This window comes from Rattus norvegicus, chromosome 8 (assembly GCF_021556685.1).
Source record: "Rattus norvegicus strain SHRSP/BbbUtx chromosome 8, alternate assembly SHRSP_T2T, whole genome shotgun sequence".
NCBI lineage: Eukaryota > Metazoa > Chordata > Mammalia > Rodentia > Muridae > Rattus > Rattus norvegicus.
The window spans coordinates 98,412,000-98,435,186 of NC_141541.1; the positions used below are offsets into that span (position 1 = coordinate 98,412,000).

Below are 23,187 nucleotides of genomic sequence, written 5' to 3' on the forward strand. Positions count from 1 at the left end.
TTCGGCCTTTGAGGGTCCTGTGATTGATTACAAGGCTCCCAAACTGATCATGTTTTAAAGTCAATTAACTTAGGGTTACTTTCAGGTTGTAAAGTCCCTTCCCAGCAGTACTCAGAATTTGTTTGACCAGATAACCTGAAAAAAAGGGACCTGCAGAGTCTACCCAGAGCCTGTCCCCACAAGTCTCTGTCATCAGCAACAGCCTTCAATAACTTCACTGCAGATGCATAGAAGCCAAGATCCAAGGAGAAGAAACCTCACAGGTGCAGAGGCAAAAGCCAGCTGACTTCAGTAGGGCAGATAAATTCACAATCAGAGCAAGTACCATGAAACCCAGCTTGTGGGAGGGGCCAATGACTGGTCCAGCTTGAGACGCGTGCCAGGAGAGGGAACCCACTCCTGACATTGCCTGAAGGACCAGGAACTGGAGGCTGGAGACCCCAGAGACCCACAACAGAACCAAACACAATTGGCAAAAAAGAAAAAAAAAGGTTAATGAAATGATTCCTAATAATACTATGCTCTACTCATAAACCCAAGCCCAGCATGATTGTCATCAGAGAAGCTGCATCCAAAGCAACTGCTGGGAACAGATGCAGACTCACAGACAAACACTCAGGAAATCCTGCAGGGGAGGGAAAGAAAGGATTGTAGGAGTCGGAGGGGTCAGGGACACTACAGGGAAAATCACGGAACCAACTAAGTGTGTGCATAGGAGCTTACAAAGTCTGAACTCACATCAGGGAGCCTGAGAGGATCTGACCTAGGTCCGCTAAATATATGTTAAGGTGTATAGCTTCTCCTTCTTATGGAACTCCTAAAAGTAGGAGTGTCCTCCTTCTGACTTGCCTTAACCGGTCTTAACAAGAGGGGTGTACCTAGCCTTCCTGCAACGTGATATGCCATATTTGTTTGATATCCCTGGGAGGCCTGCCTTTTTCTGAAGAGAAATAGAGGAAGAGTGGATCTAAGGGAGACAGGGGAGGGGGGTTTAGGGAGCCGGAAGAAGAGGAGGGAGGGGATGTAATAACTGAGAGAAGAGTAAAACATAAAATAAAATAAAATAAAAATCAGGTGTCACAAGCTCAGAATACAGAGTGTATCCAGACTTTGGAGAAGCTCACATGTGGTCATGCTCAGGGCTCCCTTACAGCACTTTTCCTGTGACTGTATTTAATCCTTTGACAAGGACAGTTAACTCGTTTTGCAGATAAGGAGACTGAGGCCCTCTGGGAGCAAACCATCCGTTCAGGTGACAGTAAGGCTAAAGTGACACACTGGGACCCAAGAGACCAGGTAGGTACCCTCCACTTCTCACTATCCAGGGGCTTCTGCCTCTGGATAATCCACAATTGTTAAGCCACAGGAACAGCCCTGAGCCAATTCAATATGCAGGGTCCTTAAATCCTGCTCCTCTCCAGGAGGCCAGAGTGAAGGAAGGGTGAGGCAGTCTCCACACCCTGCAGGGCAAGACATCTGCAACAGAGGGCATCTTCATCAGATCAGGAACTTACACTGCAATTAACAACCAGGAAGGCTCACTTCAGAGACATTGTCCTCAAAGCGCAGCTCTCTTCCAGTAGAGCATCTGCAGTACCAGACGTGCAGGAGCTAGAAAGGTGACTCAGTGGGTAAGATACTTGGCCAACAAGTGTGAGGACCAGACTTCAGATCCCCAGAACCCACTAAAACGCAAGCAGGTTCAGTGCCTTCTGTTTAATCACAACATTCAAGAGGCAGAGACAGGAACACAGCCACAGCAAGCTGACTGTCTAGACAAGCTAGAATCTGCTCAATAAATAGAGCAAATGATCAAGAAAGACACCTAGAGTCAACTTTGGTCCTCGATACGCATGTGCACACTCACTTGCATGAGACACCTGCACATACGCGTGACCACACTTGAGAGTGAGTGCTTGCATGTGTTTGGAAAGAAATGGATAATAAATAAAGTGCAAATGCTCTTCGACTTCCATAGTTGAAAACACTATAAACCAAGAGTGCGTTTTACTATGTATCCAACTTACCAAACATCACAGCTTTGCCCAAAGAAAACACTCAAAAGCCAACCATCGCCAACAGTGGGGCAAGACCATTTGACAAACGAAGCCCATTACATAGTAAAGACCAAAGACCAAACAGCTCGAGCCATTCGCCACACAGATTGCTTCAGAATGTTAGCTGCTTCCCTCAGTATCTCTGTGCTCACTAGAGCTTCGGGGCACTGAAGCTGCCGGCCTGGAAAGAGCTCAAAATTCAAAATTGAAACACATCAAGTCAGAAATCCTAAAATGGGAGCCCTTTCCATACTATCTGTCCTTGGAATCATATTGCAGGTCTGTCAGAACAGATGAGTGTAGATTCAGTGTCCACATGTCCAGGGCATCCAAAAGGCATGCCGTTGTGTGGTGGCTCTTGGTTCAGTTTGTCTATTTGGTTATTTGTAGTGTGTGTGTGTGTGTGTGTGTGTGTGTGTGTGTGTGTGTGTGTGTAGAAGGACTGGGCATTGAATTTAGAGGCTTGTGCATTGCTGGGCCGTGCTCACTGAGTTACATCCTTAGTCCCGAGGCTTCTTCACTAGAGTTCTGAGAACTGGTTAAATCCACTAGACCAGTAGTTTTCAACCTTCCTAGTGCTGTGACCCTTTAATACAGTTCCTCATGTTATGGTGACCCCAACCATTACATTATTTTTGTTGCTACACCTTAACTGTAAATTTGCTACTGTTATAAATTATAATATAAACATCTGTGTTTTTAAGATGGTCTTAGGTGGCCTCTTTTAAAGGGTCATTTGACCTCCAGGTAGAGAACCACCATACTACACTTAATTTTAAAAGACTTCTGGAATCTGCTTCTCCTGGCACCAGAAAGGCAGAATCTGACCAAAGAATGTCAGGAGAGGAAGGTCATTCTATCGTCATCAAAATGCCATGGGCTGCCAGGGGACACTTACTTATAAAGGAGACTGAAAGAGGAGAGTTACAAATTCAAGGACAGCCTGGGCTATATGGAAGACTATATGATGGAGAGAGAGAGAGAGAGAGAGAGAGAGAGAGAGAGAGAGAGAGAGAGAGAGGGAGAGAGAAGGGAGAGGGGAAGTGGGGGAGAGAAGGAAAGAAATGCTATAGTAGGCTCAAACTTCCTATGGGGGAAACTACCCATCTAGTTCTAAGGCCTCAGTTTCCCATTTATAAAGTAAGGAGTAAAAAACGAGCCATTTGGTAAGGCAATGATAAAAGTGGGGTAACGGCCTCCATGCGTGCCAGGTTTGAGTGCCAGGCCTGGTGTTATATTGTCTGAATTCCCCTTTCTCTTTTAGAGGAATCTTAGCAAGAGGGCTCCTTAGTACAAAAAAGTGCTTTGTCTGTTTATATCATATACGGACCTTAAATGTTTCTTTTCCTCCTTCAGACTTGGAAAATAAAGAAAATGGCAAAAGTACAGTGTGACGTCCTCGGAACCAACTCAAATTCCTGTTGGGGGTGAGCAGTCAGGAGAGCCCTCTTGTTACTTCATTTCAAGCTGTGGGGAAGGCCAGGGAGCTATGGTTCAAGAAACCTCCATGGAGATGGGGACAAAAAGGAAACTGGGGATTAGGCTGCGCTTCCTCCCACTTGGCAGAGACTAGTCTTTAGGGTCAGGCCCTGAGAGCTCTTCTTCCCAAGAAAAGAGAAGGAGTGTAATGGCCGCAGGGGGCGGGAGAGGAACTAGCATCTCTTTGGCGGAGGCCAGAGTCGCCCCACCTCCTTCCCACAGGCTGGGCTCAAAGGGCACTCCGCGGGGACCGAGCAGTGAGCGCCGCGATGTGGACTGCGCTGCCCCTGCTGTGCGCTGGGGCCTGGCTGCTGAGTGCTGGGGCCACCGCTGAGCTGACCGTGAATGCCATAGGTATGAGGGAGAAAGTGGGGCTCAGGGCTCCGGGGACACCGGAGGAGGAACGGGGAGCTCCGGGCTAGTCTCGGGGGACATGCATCTTGTGCGATCCGAGGAACAGGTTGGCAGGTACCCAGAGTCCTTCTGTCTCGGGTCTAGATACAGAAGCCCTCAGCCCCTTCTGCTCGACAGCTGGGACAGCTGAGGACACGGAACTTTCCTGCCCCACTGTGGGAGCGGGACATCCCAGCCTGTACTTTTGTTCTTTCCGTGGACTTGGCCTCCCCGGGGATCGCCTAGTCCGATTGTTCCATGCTGGGTGACTCCCTGCCCTGAGGAACACACTGCACCCACAACAGTTTTAACCCTAGTGTCTATGGTGTGCCTGGAAAAGCTGGCTCGGGAAAGCTGCCTCAACTCTTGGCAACGAAGACTGGCTAGTAAATATTTAAATTGTGTACAACGTTGGTCTCTGTAGCAGCTCCTAAAGGCTCGCTGTGGGACGAACGCAGCTACCAGTAGCTTGTTCTAAAAGATGTTTATTTGTGGACAGTGAAGACAGAAGTTAAATGATTTTCAGGCGCAGCTGTTTTCCCACCTCCCTCCCCACCGCCAGCCATTTTTAAATGTAAAACTCCCTTCAATCAAAGCCCCCGGCTCCAGGGTAGGTGCTGGTCTGTGGTTTCCGAGCCCTGCTGACTGCCCTTCAGCAGGACACACAAAACTTCCTTTTTAAAAATGATTTTATCAGCACATACTAATTGTGTTGAATGATAAGTTTCGTTCCTACATTTTCATGGGTGTTTATAAAATGTTCTGACCATATTTCAGCCTTCATTACCCTCTTTTGTCCCCCTCCCGTTTCCACTTCCTCTTCCCAGCTTGTCTCTTTTCTTTCTTTTTTGTTTGGTAATTTACTATGTAGCCTTTTCCTAGAGAGAAATGGCCCTGGCTGAGCTTCTGGAACAGGTCTGGGGCTTTCAGAACGAGATATAAATGCCACATAGCAAATGGTTTTCATATTGCTGTACTGGCATGGATCCCTGGGGACCTCCTTGGACAACATGGAGCCAACCCAAAAAATGATCCGAACACAGATGGTATCAGCAACGACATCAGTTTAGAAACTAGTTCCTCCCACCTCCTCCCATTCCTCCCTCTCTCCCTCCTTCAAATCTTTCTATGACCCTCTGGGCTTTATTAGGTTATCAAAAACATGGTCACCTTACCTTACCACCTTACCACCAATGTATCTTTCCTCCTCCAGCAACTATTAACTACCTATAAATCCTCAGGCAGGACCAAGACTGTGGGAGCCCCTTCACCCGTTTTTGGTTTTGTTTGTTCTAACTCATTAAGTAGCCGAGGATGACCTTGAACTCCTGATCTTTTGTCTATCCTTCAAGTACTGAGATCACAGGCATGTGCCATGCCCTAGGTAAAAAACGTTCCTTTTAGAGAGGTAGCTCAGCGCTTAAAGCCCTACAGGTCTGAGACCCAAAGTCCTTATCCCTCAAACTATGAAAGAACTGGCCAGGTACAGCAGCCATTTGTAATCTCCTCATTCAGGAGGCAACAGTGAAAGGTTCTTGGAGTAAACAGGCTAGCTAGCTAGCTAGAGCGCCTTGAATCAGCGAGCTCTGGGTTCAGTTAAAGACCTCTACCTCAGTAAAGCAGAGTACTAGAGAGAGGAAAACATGGGCCATCTCTGCGAGTACACAGTGCACCCTGCCCTGCACACACAGTGCACACACAGACACATGTAAAAGGATAAATTGATGAAATTGACTTCATTTAAGTCAGAGTAAGCTTGGGATGGGTCGAGGTCATCTGTGCCTTCATCCACCAAAACTGAAGAATTCTGGGGCTTTCTTCTTGTTGGTTTGGAAACCACCACTGCCACCCCCCAAGCCCTACAAGAGGTAAAGGTTAGCCATAAAATCTGCCTGCTGCAGAGCCTGGTCCCGGGCTGACCTTTGTCCTCTCTGAAGGCCTCAGCCACAGCGGGCCCTTAACCCGGGTTTGGGCCTGCACCCCGCTCAGGGCTTGTCTTGAGGAACTATATGACTGCTTCTGGAGCAGGTCTGGGACTTTTAGATAGACATGTAGCTGCTACAGAGCAATGGCCTTCAAACCGCTGCGCTGGCCTAGATCCCTAGGAATCCCCTGTGGCAACATGGAGCCATCATCCCAAAGGATCTGGACACCGATGGTGTCAGTGAAACCAGACTACACCCTATACTTCCAAACTGCCCATTGACCAGATCAATCTGGAGCTGTAATCTCAGCACTCATAGAAGCGTAAAGACTGTGAATTCAAGGCTAGCCTGGGCTATTTAGCCAGATGCTATTCTAAACACACATAGGAAAGAAACATTTCCACCCAAGTTTTACTCTTTTAGATTTAACAGTGCCTTTTTCATAGTGCAAAATATATTTGGAAAAAAAATAATCAAGTTCTTCATAATAATTTTGATTATTGCTCAATCTAGAATAATTTTTTAATGATTAGGGGGCAAAAATAATTTTAATTGTTTTTTTTTTTGTGTTGCAGAAAAGGGCGTAGAGTGATTTAATATAAGTGTTCTTTCTTAGGCTGACAGAAAGACAGGTGTTCAAGGAGGAAAAAAATATGTAAAATATCTTCTGTTGTTGCTGTTGGTGGTGGGGTTTTGAGGTAGGATCTTTTATGTAGCCCAGACCACCATTGAACTCCTCCAGATCTCCTTCCTCAGCTTCCCCAGAGCTAGAATTAACAGGCTTGGTATTCAACTCCTGTGTTTGTGCGTAGGCAGTATATGCATGTATGTTCTCATATATGAACTCACATGCATGTAGATATGTGTGGATGCCCCAGGTTGATAGCAGGAACCTTCCTTGATTGTTTTCTACCTTCTTCGTTGAGGCCAGGTCTGTCAACCAATCTGGCTAGTACTGCTGAATACACTCTGGGCTTCCCCTGTCCCGCCACCCCAGGCTGGAACTTCAGATTAGCTTCCACATTCTACTGGCATTTAATCATTCTGTAGATGCAAACTCCAGTCCTTCTGCTTCTGTGACCAGTGCCTTAACTGTTCAGCCATCTCTCTAGCCATGGTCTTATTTTCAAATATTAATAGTTAACATAAGAGGCCAATGAGACGGTTCAGAGAGGAAAGGTGCTTGCTACCAGGCCTAACACCTTGAGTTCAGTTCCCAGAATTCACATGGTGGAAAGCAAGAACATGCTTCTGAATGTTGTCTCTGACCACCACAGTCACACCGTGGTGTGTTCAGGCACAACAAATGTACACACTGTAAAAAAAATAATAATAAAAATAAAAATTTAAAACATTAATAGTACACCAGAACACATCTTGTGCAGCTATTTAAATTTAAAGTGGAAAATTGAAATGGTATACAAGGGAGGATGTAGCTGGAATCCACAAACAGCTGGTTTGCCCGATTTTGTCAAGTTTCATAGGAGACACGACCATACCCATTTCTTTTCCCATTACCTGTGGCTCCATTTAGGAGACAAAGATGAGTAATATCTGTAACTGTAAGCATTGCTAAAGATTAAACACTTCCCCTCACTGGGCATGGTGGTATAGATCTGTAATCCCAAATCTCAGGAGAGTGAGGAAAATGTATCCAAGTCTTCAATTAACTTTATATTGAACTGTAGTGGCAAAGGTACCCTAATCACTAAACATGAATTTCAGTGAATTTCCATGATTGAACAGACTCAGGTAAATTGCACCGCACGAAACAATAAAATATCCCCAACACTCCAAAATTGTATTTCTGGGTAGATATGGAAAAAAATCTGTTCACCACAGACAGAGAATCAATGACAGACCAAAGTAAACCACCAAAGTCCAGTTTGATGAACCAATAAGTTTTACCAGGGTAACTTACTGGAGTGTGGGTAAAGGGCCAGTGACAGGAACAGAAGTAACTCAGTGCTGCAGCCACACAAATCCTCCCCAGCAAGGGTGACAGCTCATGATAGCTGGAAATCCGCATCTCGACTGATCTCTGCTTTTCTAGGAAGTTGCCACAAAGCCTGGAGACCTTTGATCCTGAGGGTCCACTTGGTGAAAGGAAAGACCCAACTTCCACAAGCTATCTTGTGACATCTACAAAACACACACACACACACAAATAAATATAATTTCAGACTTTTAAGTATACCACTGATGGGGTATTCAGTGAGTAAAGTGCTTATGACCCAAGTATCCCCATACCTGAGTTCTGATCCCTAGCATCCACCTAAAAAGCCAGATGTGGGGGCGCACGCCTATAATAACCCCAGTGCTGAAAAGAAGAGATAGAAGGATCCTAGGCTTTCTAGCCAGCCCGTAAAGCCAAATCACTCAGCTCCGGGTTCTTCCAGACACTCTGTCTCAAGAAATAAGGTAGAGATAGAGGAAGACATCTAGTGAGCTAGGGCCTTCCCGTGTGCACACGTGCCTGCACACCTCCCCCACATACCAATGCCAATAGCAGCTTCTCAAAATATCTTGTGGCGGTAAAGCAGAAATAGTTTGAGTTCCTCTTTGCACTTGAGCTCTAGATAACCCACATCAACCTCCACTTTGATATTTTGTAAATGCAAATGAGCTAGGCTTGGTAGCACACTTTTAGTCCTGGCCCTCTGAGACAGAGGCAGACAGATCTCTATGAGTGTGAGGCCAGTCAAGACTACAGAGTGAGACCCTGTCTCACCACCACCACCACCACCACCACCACCACCACCACCACCACCACCATCATCATCATCATTATCATCATCACCACCATCACCACCACCACCACCACCACCATCATCATCATCATCATAAATTAATAAAATGCAAACCAGCTCTCCAGTGCCCTATTGGGCTCTGGACTCAACATGATCACAAAGCATGTGTAGACCTAATTCTTTTTCTTTTTCTTTTCTTTACAGAAAAGTTTCACTTTACGTCATGGATGAAACAGGTCAGTGACCAACTTCTTCTTTTGAAGTTTCTCTCGTCACAAAGCTTCCAGTTAGCAAACCAAACTGTATTGGAGTTGAGACAAAAGAGCACTCTTCTAACCTTGCTCTACCTGTCCTGGGCCTTTCCATGATTCAAACTGGTCAAACTCCAGGAGTGAAGTGAACTTCCAAGGAGTGTTGCCCAGTGATGACCTGACGGAAGCCTTCCATGCCTTCTCTTCGTTGTCGTAGTTTATATTCAGAGCACGTGGCATAGTGGCTGCAGAATCTATTGAGGACACCGCTGTGTACCATTTTGAAAATTGTGGGTCAGCCATACAACTTGGCTCAGCAATGAGTCATGGTGTCTGCGGGCCACCTACTCTTGGCAGGTCTCCTCACTGGGGTCTCCTGAACTCTTAACTGATGTCCTGACGGTCCTGTGGTCTTCATTCTGGCCACAGGTCCCTGGAGGTAAAGGATTGCTTTGTAACTTCCCCATATTGGCAGTAGAGAACAAGAACGGAGTCCCGTCTAACTGTAGATTTGCCCTGGGATAGTGGCAGAATGAAAACCCCCATGGGCTGGGGATTCAGCTCAGCAGGTAGCATGCTTGCCTAGCATGCACAGAACTCCACTGTGGCCCCAGCACCCTGTAATCCAGGCACAGTGACACATGCCTGCAATCCCAGCCCTTGGGGCGGGGGCGGGGGTGTATAGAGTTAGGATAGGAATCTTAGATGTTCTCGATCATTTTGTCTAGGGACATTTGAAATCAGCCCACATACATGACATCCTGGAGGACTCTTGGGGGGAGTGGGGGAACTCTCTAAAAAGACCCCCTCTGGTAAGTTTCACCTATTCTCAGGACTTGCTGCCGGTGTGTTTTGTTTTAGCATCAAAAGACGTACAGCTCGAGGGAGTACAGCCACAGGCTGCAGGTGTTTGCCAACAACTGGAGGAAGATTCAAGCCCACAACCAGAGGAACCACACATTTAAAAGTACTGGGAAGCCCCCATTTCCTCCAGACCTCTGGGAGAAGGAGGGGTGGGAACATCTCAGATCTGGAAAAAAAGAGGATCAGTGGCAGAGGCTGGTGAAAGGATCTGCTCAGGGTCAATGGGTGTATAGAGCAGAGACTCAGAATCAGAGGATGCCTTTGGTGAATCTCAGATTCTGCACTGTATGTAATAAATTTAGACGGCACTGGCAACCTTCTGTGGGAGTAGCAAAGTTTACAAAAGATTCTAGAGAAGCCCTGCCCCACCACAACCCCACTGTCATCTGGGGTACAGCACACACAACCCAGGTCTGTCTGGGCTGCTGTGAGGCCTTGCCTCTCAGACTGCTCTGAGACCATGGGGGTCTCATCCAGCTTCACTCCTGGTGAGGGTCACTAGATACATGGCTAACCTGATCGCAGCAGTTGCTGAGGATGATGGTAGCTCCGCTAAAGGGACTCTGGGCAGCGAGCATGGACTGAAAGGAAAACAGGAGTTCTGTCTTTTTCTGTCTGGCACTAGCATATATGGTCTTGGAGCAGGGGCTGACTTGGGTTGGAGTGGAACTGGCTGGGTTGCAGTGAATGCTGGGTACGGTGCGGGCGGCAAGACCGCTCTTTACCTGGGTGTTCATCAGCACCAGTGGGAGCCTAGCTGCACCCCAGATTTACCTCACCCACCAGGAACTCTGGGGTGTGTCTGTCTGCCCAGACTTCACTGAGGCACGGTATCAGTTGACCTTGCTGTATTGAATCATACAAAATAGAGAATTTTATAGGAGCCAAGTTGCAGCGCCTATAAGTAGAACATGGGTGGATGAGGGTTCTTGTTCGTTTGTTTACTAGCAATTCACTACAACCCTCGATTTCACTGTGGCTGTGTTTGGTTTGGTTTCCAGTGGGATTGAACCAGTTTTCAGATATGAGCTTTGCCGAAATAAAACACAAATACCTCTGGTCAGAGCCTCAGGTTAGTACAGTTCATTGTAAATGTATCTGGGTCTTTCCACTCATACCTGTAAATTAAACATTAAGCCTGTGGTGTTTCCAGTAGGTCCCACCCTATCCCCAGCCATGCCCAGGGGTGTATGGGTGTCCCTGAGTTCTCTGAAGGGAGCAGGAGTGTCCATCTCTCAGCCATCCTCAGTCCAGGGCTCTGGCCTTAACTATATGAACCTGTAATCTAGAAGTAGATAGACTACAGGTGCCCACTTGAAAATGAATTTCGGACAGGCCTTTTTTCCCCTAACATCCCGACTGCGGTTTCTTCCCCCTCCTCTCCACCCGTTCCCCTCTTATCTCCCCTCTTCCTGAACCCCAATCCATTCCCCTGTATCTCTTCAGAAAAGGGTAGATCTTCCATGAATGTCAACCAGCCACGGCATATCAAGGTGCAGTAAGACCATGGCCTGGATCTTGATAAGTAACCAAGGCTAACCTTGAACTTTTCATCCTCCTGCATCTACCTCAAAAGAGCTCCGTGGTTGACACCACACTCAAATTTTCATTTCTCATTCCCTTATGTGCATGTGTGCTCGAATGTGTGCGGTGTATGCATGTGCTTGACTGATGCATATGTGTATGGTGTATGAGTTGTGTGTATAGGTGGTATATGCATGTGGTGTGGTGGATACACCAGTGTGGATGTGTGTGTGTGAGTGCACTTGTCTAGACACCGACATGTGCCATGAGAGGCCACCACCTGATATTTTTTTTCCACCTGATATTTTTTAAGATTTATTTTTTATGTATTTAGGTGCATGCGTGTGTGTGTGTGTGTGTGTGTGTCTGTGTGTCTGTGTGTCTGTGTGTCTGTGTCTGTGTCTGTGTCTGTGTCTGTGTCTGTGTGTGTGTGTGTCTGTGCATATATGCATATGCACAGAAGACACAGGTATTGGATCCCCGGAAGTTGAAATTATAGTTAGTAGCCATCTAATGTGGGTGCTGAGAACCAAACCTGGGTCCTCTGGAAGAACAGCCAGTGCTCTCAGCTGAGCCATCTCTTCTTCAGCCCCTTCATTTTGTTTTTCAGACAAAGTCTCATTGTGCAGCCTGGCTGACCTCAAACTCTTTAAGTAAAATAGGCTGGCCTTGAACTCGCAGAGACCCATCTGCCACTGCCTCCTGAATGCTAGGATTAAAGGCATGTGCCACACCACCCCACCTCCACCATAACCTGGAGCTCACCCATTCAACTAGACTCTCTGACCAAATCCCCAGGATCTGCCTGCCTCCTGCCCCTCCCTCAGCACTAGGGTCACAAAGTCACATAGCTGTGAGGATGCAGGACCTCATTTTGCAGACAAAAAACTCTTTACCTGGGGTTGGGGATTTAGCTCAGTGGTAGAGCGCTTGCCTAGCAAGCGCAAGGCCCTGGGCTCGGTCCCCAGCTCTGAAAAAAGAAAAGGAAAAAAAAAAAAAAGAAAAGAAAACTTTTTACCCACTGAACCATCTCCCCAGACCTTTCAATCCCTTACAACGATTACATTTTGATTACATTTTCCTTGAAAATAATGTATTTGGTTGTTTCAGAATTGCTCAGCCACCAAAAGTAACTACCTCCGTGGTACTGGCCCCTACCCATCCTCCATGGACTGGAGGAAGAAAGGAAATGTCGTTTCACCAGTGAAGAACCAGGTATGTCTGGCAGTCCCCACATTTTCCCTCTAACAGAGCCGTGCTGTCAGACTGCACACTCGGATGGAGAACTCAGATACTCACAGCACCTCTGCAAGCATATCCTGCCCCTGCCTCTTTCTTTCATCTCTCTAGTTCTCTCTGCAAGGCTCAGGGTGTCATTGCTTTAAGGTTCCCACACTGGCGGGTGAAGCTGTGTCCTGAGGGCACACACATTCATTGACTCCCTCTTCCCCGTGTGTTCTCTCTAGGGGGCCTGTGGCAGCTGCTGGACTTTCTCAACCACTGGGGCCCTAGAGTCAGCTGTGGCTATTGCCAGTGGGAAAATGATGACCTTGGTAAGAAGTCAGCCATTGGCCACCTCCTACAGACCACCTCTCAACACTGGGCCTGGTCCTTCAGGCTCATTCATGTGTGTCAGCCAAGAGTTCTATTTCCTTTGGATCTCATGGTCCCAACCTTGATGACGTTTAGCCCAAGTTCAGCTAGTGTTTTCCCAGAAAGAAAGTGAGCGAAGAAAGGCCCCAAGAGCTCCTTCCTGAGTCGATGTGGGTGTCCATGCTCCTCAGTTTTTCAACCTGCTACTTTACCAGTAAGAGCTCTGGACAGCACTGCCTAGGAGTTACCCCTTCTAGGCGCTGTGCTCTTTCCCATGCTTCATTATCCTCATGCAGGGGAGAGCTAGGGCCTATCTGTCTATCCACTAACCCCCAAGAGAAGGGTCCCACAAGGGACAGCACTGTCCCACTGTATAGGGAAGAGGGAGAGTCAAGCAAGGTCAGTGTGGCCATGAGAGCCTGGATTCAGGAGTGATGGGGCAATGACTGTGGATCTGACTCCTCTCCCTCTAGCACAGTACCATGAGATATGCCATTCATCCTGTGTATACCTCTACAAGACAAGTGCTCATTAGGAAGGAGGCCCTCCCACCTGCTTGACAACCAGGTCATTCTGTGCCCTTCCCAGCATGTGCCAGCTGCAGGACAGACACTCTAGGATACTCAGATATCACACAGGATCATCACCACACGACACTAATTAGGCCACAAATGTACATGAGCCAGTGAGTGCTGAGCTTCACAACAGAACCTCCAGGGCCCCTCAGCCATCTCCTCACAGGGTCTGTGCTTCTTCCTCTAGGCTGAGCAGCAGCTGGTGGATTGTGCCCAGAACTTCAACAATCATGGCTGCCAAGGGTATGTTCGGGAAGGGGAGCGCTCCGACCTTCTCATCTCCCTCCTTTGCTGCTGTCTGATTTAGTAGTTGCTAGAGTCATGAAATGCCATCCACCCCCATGGGTAGAATCGAAGGATCTCAAAGCTGAAAGTTCAAGGCTAAGAGTCCAGCCTCTTTCCAAGATGTCACCCAGCCCTGTGCCCAGTGTGGTCAGCCTCACTAGTCACCAAAGCCTCGGGACAAGTGACCAAAAGAATCAATAGAGGAAAAAACACCACCCTCCAAACTCCAGATTCACACGTGGGGAACTGATGGGCCCTTAGACATTTTCCATGAAGCATAAGCTGCCCCAGGTATTGAGAGCTCTGAGAGTTCTGTACTGTGCCAGCTTCCTGGTCATCCTCTTAATAAGTTACTAGGAAGTAGCTCCCATTTACACAGTGACACTTACCCTCTTCCCTTTGTCCATGTGAGCTGATCTCTGGGAGTTTTGTGTGGTTGGGCCTTTCTGGGCATATAATGTGCAGAAAGTGTCCCCTAGGGTCCTCTGGGCATATTCTCAGCCTTGACTTCCTGTCAGACCCACTCGTTCTCACTGTTCCTCAGTGGGACGTCTCATGCGCCATCTTCTCTGGTAGCAGTGACTAGCAGGGTCTCTTATAGAAAGCTATGTTCTAGCCTGAGTTCGGAGATCCATCCGGGGCTGGTGCTACAGCCTGCCGGGATGCTCACATTCCCCTCAGTTTCTAATCTCCTCCTTCTGTCCATCGTCAGACTGCTCATGAATGGCAGGAGGCTGATTCCTGAGCGTGCTGGATTCTCACCATCTTTTGACGTCTCTTTGCTTTGGTTCATGACATTACCGCCATTTTCTTTGCAAGTTCCAGTTCCCAGCATGTGCCCCCATGGACCTAGGCACAGGTGACCCAAGAGACAGTAACACACAGAAATAACATTCCTCAGAGTTGGATAAGCCATGCACAACAAGCATGTTGTAGGTCAGGTGTTAACACGGGTTATAGAGAGAAAGAACAAAGTCTAGACAGAGTGGGGTCTGCTGAGTGGTTGGTTGGTTGGTTGGTTGGTTGGTTGGTTGGTTGGTTGGTTGGTTGGTTGGTTTATTGGCGGAAGGTAGTAAGATGGGAAAAAAAATGACCCTTAGAGTCTTTAGAGTCTAAATTCAGCTTGCGGCCTGGGCATGGTAGTACCTACCACCTGGAGCTGACAGGAGGGGTCAGGCAGGCTGTCTGTGGAACACTAGCCATGAGGATGCCTGATGCGGGTGGCCTTGTGGTGATGGTGATTCTTTCAACCCCCTGAGAGGCTGCCTGCTTCTCCTGACAGGGGTCCCTGTCCCAGAGGGGCACTTACGACTCACACAGACTCCAGTGGCTGAGACCAGGGAAACATTGCTAATCTCTCAGAAACCTCTGCCACTGGAAGGTGCCCTACCAAGACCCCAGTGATCTGGGCAAAGGCAAACGTCCCAAACTCCAGTGCTGATGTCCAGTCCTGTCTTGAGGTGAGGCCCAGAAGGGCTTATGCGTGTGTCCTTCTTTCAGAGGTCTCCCCAGCCAGGCCTTCGAGTACATCCTGTACAACAAGGGCATCATGGGAGAGGACAGCTACCCTTACATAGGCAAGGTAACTGTGGGTGGCCTCAGCTGTGTCTCTCCTTTTCACCCTTATCCTCCTCCACCCTGCTGCCATTCAAATTGGAAGCCTTTGGGGAGCTTGCGTGTACCCTCTGCTCTTACCAGGCACTTCTTGTCACTCCTGCCTCCGGAGCATCAATTCTCTCTGTCATGAATGCCTTTCTTCAGGACCCTCCCACCTCAATTCATATTGCCAAATGCCTTTGTGATTCCACTGGTCCACCCTGTGTCCACCTCCATCCAGATTTTGGCCTCTTCAGAAAACACCTCTCTGACCAGCTCGACCAAAATACCTACCTTGGTCAGAGAACTCTGGAGGCTCCTGGGATCTGCTTCACCCTACAAGGCCATGTCTTTCTTGTTATTATACCCATCAACTCCCGGCTCCCACAAACCACATCCCTTCCCCCCCAGTTTCTGGCTGGTGATGTAATCCCTGCCTGCCTCTGGTCAGCACTGTTTTCTGGACTGTCCCTCCCACCCTGCTTCATAGGGCTCAACTCTACTTCCCTTTCTTGATTTCCTTGGGCCACGGCTCAGGTCCTTCCTTAGGCTCTGACCAAGCACTAAGTGTATAGCCCAGCCAGCACAGAAGTATCTCCCGCTCCTTGGTTGTAAACACTTTGAGGACAAGGATACTTCCAAGTCCCTCTGGAATGCCACTGTCAGCAAGCCCATGGTGCACGCAGGCTGCTTAGAAAATGCTGTCAATGTTCATGGGGAGAGTGTCGCCTCAGCTGACAGCTAAGCATCTCTAATCTGTATTCTCTTCCCTGTTACGCCCCGAACAGAATGGTCAGTGCAAATTCAACCCAGAAAAGGCCGTCGCGTTCGTCAAGAATGTTGTCAACATCACACTCGTGAGTACTGCGTCCATCTCTAGTTAGGGAGTATGTTCTGCTATGGAGACCACAGAGCAGCTCTTCTGGGCAGCTTGTCAAGGACGAAGGAATCTGGGTCACTGCTAACTCCTGCTCACTGCCAAGGCTCTGTGGTGGAAGACAGGAAGGAATCATGGGGTAACAGGGGATTTTGTGCCTGTGGGTGTGTTTCCTTGTCTAAAATGCAAGGGATAATCGCCACCATCCCTCTAGCACAGTGGTTCTCAACCTTCCTAATGCTGCAGTTCTTTAATACACCGTTTCTTGTGTTGTGGTGACCCCCAACCATACAGTTATTCATATGCTACTACATAACTATAATTTTGCTACTGGTATGAATCATAATGTAAAAAAAGTATCTGATATGTGACCCCTGTGAAAGGATCAGTCATCAACAGCACCCTCCTAAAGGGGTCGAGACCCACAGGTTGAGAACCATTGCACTAGCGGCTGGCCCAGGCAAGTCAGTATGCGGGAAGGTGAGGGCCATGCACTTGTCAATCAGGTCAGGCTAGGATTTGCAGCAGCCCCAGCCTTCCTCAAGTCTGAAAGGCACGTGTGTCTCACCGCTGTAACCTGCCTGTGGCTTAGGTGGGGCTGTGTGTATCCTGTGTTATTGGTCTCCCTCTTCACCCTCTTGGGTGTTCAGCACCCAAGCTGAGGGAAAGAGAGTAACCAAATCATACCTCTAATAAGGTATACCACACCTCACCTTGAGTACCCAGGGAAACACGTTCAGTTTTCCTGGTAAGATATTAATAGACGCCTGCTCATACCAGCTAGGCTACCAACCACAGACCAAAATAATCACATTGCACCCACGTCTAGCTTAGTGAACCTGTAAGTGTGTTTTGTTGGGCTAACTTACAGAAATGTGTAAAACAGCTCAAAAACAGCTGTATCATCAAAATGTCCCATCCTAGAGAAGATAACAACTTCGCATAGCTGCACAGGTAGCACCCACCACCTCCTGTGTACACTAGAACCTACAGAGACTGCCCAGAGCTGGGACAGAGCTTTTATAGCCTTGACAGGGACCCAGAGGGAGGAAGTATCTGGAACGGCAGGTGAGAATCTCCTGAATCTCCCTTGCCCCTCCTAGGAGGGAACATCAGCAAGTCAAATCTTACTGAGTCTGATCAGGTCACTCTAAGGTGGTAATGGCTGTTCTACTTGAAGGACGACATTCCCGAGTACACAGTCATAGCCTGCTTTTCCAAGACAATGTGTGAGCGGGCATGAGTGACCTCATGAGTCTGGTAAGCATGGGCTCAGTCAGGGAGAAGTATGATGTGAGAAAGCTCCACGGTGTGTGCAGGTGTGATGTGCAGGTAAGGGGGTGAGTGCCACAAACATGTACTTTGTGTAAAGACAGCGGCTGCCATCTAATTGACAGACATGCCAAGATCTCCATGGCAATAACAGCTTGGAGTGATTAGAGGCAGTTTAAAACCATCTGATAAGACATTATCTCCAAATAACCTTCAGCAGGAATGTGGTTATTACCTTCATGTGATAGATGAGACAAGGAAGTCAGAAGCTAGTGGGTGGGGCTGGATTTGAGCTGAGGAATGTCTTTCTAGAATTGACATTCGCTCTCAGCAACACAGTCCACTTCCTGCAATTGAGATACTATTGTCTCCTGAAACCTGGTTTTTATCACACCCACCAAGACTGGCCCTCTGGGCCACTGTACTCCACCAGGAAGTGAAGGAAGCACTCAAAAGCTATCTTTTGTCTGGTTCCCAGGAAGACACTTGTCGGGAGCACCAGCAGAGCCCCAGAGAGCAGGCCAGAACTCTCAAGACAGGACAAGGGACAGCTGTTGAAACAGTGCCAGCCACTGAGGTTCTGGCCCTAATGTGGCAGGCCTCTGTGATCTCCCAAGAAATCTAGTAGTACTTGGAAGGAACCCATTGCCTGAGTGAGGACACACAGAGTTCTGCATTCTTCCTCCTCCTGAGCCTTACTTCCTCATTTCCACTCCTAAGTATCTCATTACCATGACCCCCTCTCAGTTTTTCCCATCTGGGGTGCTTTAAAATACAGAGTGTGGGAACCACCCACCTTGCCCTGGTGGGAGACTTGAGGTCTACCAGGTGCTTCTAGCTGCTGCTGACTCCCTGCCTCCAGAAAGCTACCATGACTCCCTTCTGCTTGCCTCCCCTTACTGAAGTAGCAGGTCCTACTCAGAAGGCCCCCAAACCTTGGCTGGTCTAGTTTTTACCTCAGCGTAGTTATTACCTATTTGTGGCTCTGTACAATCTGTGTTCCACCAGTGAGCTCCCCTAGATTGTCTTCCTAGATGTGGAGTATTGGGAGCTGAAGCAAGAGCGACACAATCATCTCCGTGTCCTCCATAGTGGCTGGCCTCGGCGGTCAGTTGTGACGGAGAGAATGAATGGCTGAGCTGCGTGTGAAGTTGTAAGAGAGACGAATGCGAGAGTCCCAGACACTCAGAACGGAAGGGCAGAGGCCGAAGTCACAGGAAGTTAGTTTGGTTTGGGAGGAAGAAGTATAAGCCAGATAAAACCCCAAATGACATGTAGCTTAGTCATATTACATTTGCTTAGCATGCACAAGATTCAATCTTGGGCTTGATCCACCACCACCACCACCACCACCACCACCACCACCACCACCACCACCACCACAACAACAACAACAACAAAGGCGACCTGGAGTCTGCATTCCTTCTAAATGCCAGGGGCTATTGTTCCTCATGTTCACCTGCACAGCCCTGGAACTCCAGCCCCTGGCTTCAGTCAACAGGCCATAAACATGGTGGGGGAGGCGGGAGATGCCATGCATGTCTGTCAGCCCTTCTGTCTGTCCACAGAATGATGAGGCTGCAATGGTAGAGGCTGTGGCCCTATACAATCCTGTGAGCTTTGCCTTTGAGGTGACTGAAGATTTTATGATGTATAAAAGTGGTGTCTACTCCAGGTAAGCTAAGGGACCTCCTCAAACCCAGCACATGGCCTCTGCCTCAACCTAGACTCCTAATTAGATTATATTTGTGAGACTTAGTATATGTTCCCTCTATTTGTCTCCTTGCAGCTCTGACTGCCAGGGACCAAGTCTCTATCCCAGCAAAGAGGTAGCGAAGGATGCCACCAGCCCAGCCATGATAGCTAAATCACAACCAAGGCCAAAATCCATGCTCAGAGCTCAGTGCTGCATCCAGTCAAGAAAACTAAGGTTCAAAATAGAGTCAAATATTTGAAGATGGGGTTGGAGATGTAGCTCATTTGGTAAGAGCTTGCCTAGTAGGAGTGGTCCCTAGCAACTCATAAATGGGACGTGATGGTACCTAAAATTCAAGCACTGAGGAGATAGAAGCAGGAGAATCAGAAGCTCAAGCTCATGGCTGTGTAGTGAGCTTAATAAAAACAACAACAACAACAACAACAACAACAATGGGAAAGGAAAAGTAGCTGTTTTCAGACACCAGAATTCTGTGCTAGAGAGTTCACAATCTGGGTCTTCAGGAAGACCACACAGAGACGTTAGCACCCAGAGCTGCATGGATAGTATAGGCAGTCACTCTGTGGATTAGCTGCACCATGTCCTCCATAGCATGTCTAATATGGGATTTCTTGTGTCCACACCCCCTAGGCTGCACGTTTGAGAGGCTCTCTAGCTACCCCTCTGCTCTCCAGGCTCCTCTTCATGTTCTCTGTTCTCTAGCTACCCCTAGAATGTCCATGTTCTTTGGGGCTTTGCCCTCAGCCCTCTGTGCAGTTGTCAGATACAGCCATAAATCCACTGACAACAAATATTATATATATATATATATATATATATATATCCATCCATCCATGGGAGTGTGTCCAAGTGTGCATGTATATGCGTGTGAAGGCCAGAAGTCAACCTAACTATGTAGGTGCATATGTGTGTATGGAGGCCAGAAGTCAATCTAAGGTGTCTTCCCTGATGACTTTAGTTTTTGAGACAGGGTCTCTCACTAGACCTGGTGCTCAATAGTTTAGCTGGTTTGGCTGACAAATGTCTCCACCTCCCCAGCACTGGAATTACAAAAGTAAACTGGCTTTTTACATGTATGCTGGGAATCGGAACTCGGATCCATTCACCTTTACTCCATGAGCTGTCTCCCCAGCCCTACGATGCCTTGGGTATAAATAGCCAAGGCCTTCCCCCATTACCCAGGGTCTTAGCTTGTCCTTGGTGATCTCGCTCCCCTCTTCCTCTGCACCACATCTGTCATCAAACTTCCCTTCTTGTCTCTTCTACAAAGCTCATTCTGCCCCTGCTCCCTCACTGAGCCATGAGGAAGGACTTAGAGTTTCATGTATAACTCCTGCTCCTCAAGGAGTCTTCGCTTCCCACCCTATTGGTTTGTCCCACTCCTTGGGGCTCCTACTTCATTGGCACAATCCACAGACCATTTCAGAGCTGCTTCTTTGCCCAGCTGCCCTCTACCAAACAAACCTTTCTAAGAGCAGAGTGGGTCCTGTTGTTTGTAGTTCAGTACCTTGCCCTGTATACGACATATACTGGTGACAGCTCCAAGTCCATCTAATTTCTGTATATCCTTGGGGATCTATCTTTGTTTCTTTCCTTCTTTCTTTCTTTCATCTGCCTGCCTCTGTCTCCAGAGTGCTAGGATTAAAGATTTATGCCACCCTTTCTTCCATGTCCATTGAGTCAACAAGTGGCCCATTGAATCAACATTTGTCTTCTTGGAGTCCTAGAGTTTTTCACAGAGGATAAATGGCAAGCCTACATATTTGTCATAAGTACGAGGTAGTTTTTCCTATTTTTTTTTTCCGGAGCTGGGGATCGAATCCAGGGCCTTGCGCTTACTAGGCAAGCGCTCTACCACTGAGCCAAAAGGAACTCGGAGGCAACAGCAGAGGATGGAATACTGTTGCCCACAGAAGTACAGCAGGGGCTCCTCCCCTTGCTGGGAAGTGTCCACTGTAGAGTGTGGCTGGTACTGTGTGGAGACTACTGAAGCAGAAGGGCTAGAACTGATGAGACTCATTCTTTCCCAACATGGCTGAGCCGTAGCTGATTGATACCCAATGCACCACCCTGCCTCCAATGGGAAACATCTCTCTACAGCACTGGAGAGTCCTTGTTTGTGACAGTCCTTGCCTTTGCCCTCTCTATACTACAAACCTTTATAAATTTCATTTTCATTTCCAGTAACTCCTGTCATAAAACTCCAGATAAAGTAAACCATGCAGTCCTGGCTGTTGGCTATGGAGAACAGAATGGATTACTCTACTGGATTGTGAAAAACTCTTGGGGCTCCAACTGGGGGAACAATGGGTAAGGAGCCCAGGATGCTAAACTCTGGGGACGTTCCATAGTGAAAGGCATCATTAGCTCAAAGTTAGAGTCTAAGGAGTTGGACATCAAGCTCTAGCCAAGCCAAGGAAAGGGGAACATGAGAATAGAACCTTAACATGCCAAGGTCCGGTTAGCAAGACCCCCTCATAAGATCCCAGGTCCCAACGAGTCTGCAGGGAACAGGACACCAATTAGCTTAATGAGGTCTGTTATGAAGGTTACAGGCACACTTCAACATCTTGCTGGGACAAAGCCAACCTCTAGAAGGGTCTGAGAAATGAAAGCAATGAATTTGTTACTGTGAAGGACTGCCCCTCCTTTGAAACAGGATGAAGAGACAGACAGACACACCTGGAGTCTTTATTTGGCTGTTAGTGAGCTATGTGGAGACCCAGACAGCAGCAAGGAGGGGACCTCTGTCCATTCTGGGTAGAAGTAGGATATGCAAGGAGAAAAAGGAAGAAGTTAGTTGCAAAGCAAGGCCAGTCATTTCCTGCGGAAAACCTGTGGTAGCTGTTCTGTGAATAAATAAATACAGAGGGCCCAATCTCTCAAGTCAAGTCTGGTTTGCACCAGAACATTCCAGAAAGTTCTGAGGTACAGATGCCACTAGTCAGTCTTCAATCCCTTCTGTCTACCCAGGTACTTCCTCATTGAGCGTGGAAAGAACATGTGTGGCCTGGCTGCCTGTGCCTCCTACCCCATCCCTCAGGTATAAGCCACGGCTGCACAGGCAACTGCTTGGCAGACAAAGGGAGGAACTGGTCCTACGATGAGAATGCCGCCCTGGAGAAAGTTGTTCAGAAATTCACCCAGAGGCCCTCTCACTCCTGAGTCTAGACGCCTAAAGACAGTAAGGAAGAACTTGACCAGCAACAAGCCCGCCCGTGTGACGACATCACCAGCCATACGCTTTGTTTGAATATGGTTTTTAAATGACCCAAAACCATGTGGACCTAGAATCTTCTCTTTTCAGCTCTCTTCATATAGGGAAAGCTCCGATGGCTACCTTTTCTATGTTGTATATTCAATAAATGCAGTGAACGCCTGCCTGGGCTGGGCCTAGACCCCTAACTGACGTTCTATTCCATCTCCCTGGACAGAAGCAGCATCACTAGCTAGGAGTATGGTGGGGGTGCCGGTGCCAGCCAGAGGGAGATCCCAGGAGGAAGAGCAGGTTTAGTGATTCTGGGTTTCCAATCCTAGGAGGAAGAATGGAGCAAATGGGCCAGAATGTGGCAGAGCCAGGGGAGCCTGTGGCCTCTGCTGCTGCAGGCTCCCAGTAGGGGTGCCCCACAGCTTCCTCAGCAGGCCCTTCCTTGGACAGCATCCCCCTCTTCCATGAAGCTATTCTGCAGGCCCCTCAGCTCCAGCAGCCTGTCTACTGCTGCTCTTTGTGTCAGTGAGAAAGGCTATCCTGTTACTTGGGCCTCCTGAGAGCTAAAACTCAATTGGAAAAAAATGTTCGTGACAAAATTTGGCAAATGCAATTGTAGTTTAATCTATTAGAAAATTCTAGTGACATAAGACACTACAACTAAGTCAACGCATGTGCACGCACACACAATCATCATCATTGTCATCGTCATCTAGTTAAGGCCTGGTGGTGCCAGGTAATGAATCCTAAATTTAAGGCCTGCCAGGGTAACTTTAGTCGCAAAATTCAAAAAGGGTCTTATGGGCTTTATGAAGTAGCTC

The 23,187-nt window shown here is 47.9% G+C and overlaps 1 protein-coding gene across 1 annotated transcript; it reads left to right on the top strand.

Moving 5' to 3' along the window:
- The first annotated feature begins 3,667 nt into the window (after window positions 1-3,667).
- Window positions 3,668-22,563, top strand: Ctsh (cathepsin H). The gene is given in 12 exon segments (NM_012939.2): window positions 3,668-3,890; window positions 8,809-8,840; window positions 9,717-9,822; window positions 10,721-10,791; window positions 12,354-12,458; window positions 12,710-12,796; window positions 13,599-13,654; window positions 15,197-15,278; window positions 16,081-16,149; window positions 19,010-19,116; window positions 21,343-21,468; window positions 22,132-22,563. Coding segments are annotated over 12 exon segments (1,002 nt in total). The 5' UTR covers window positions 3,668-3,805; the 3' UTR covers window positions 22,208-22,563.
- Window positions 22,564-23,187: the final 624 nt, after the last annotated feature.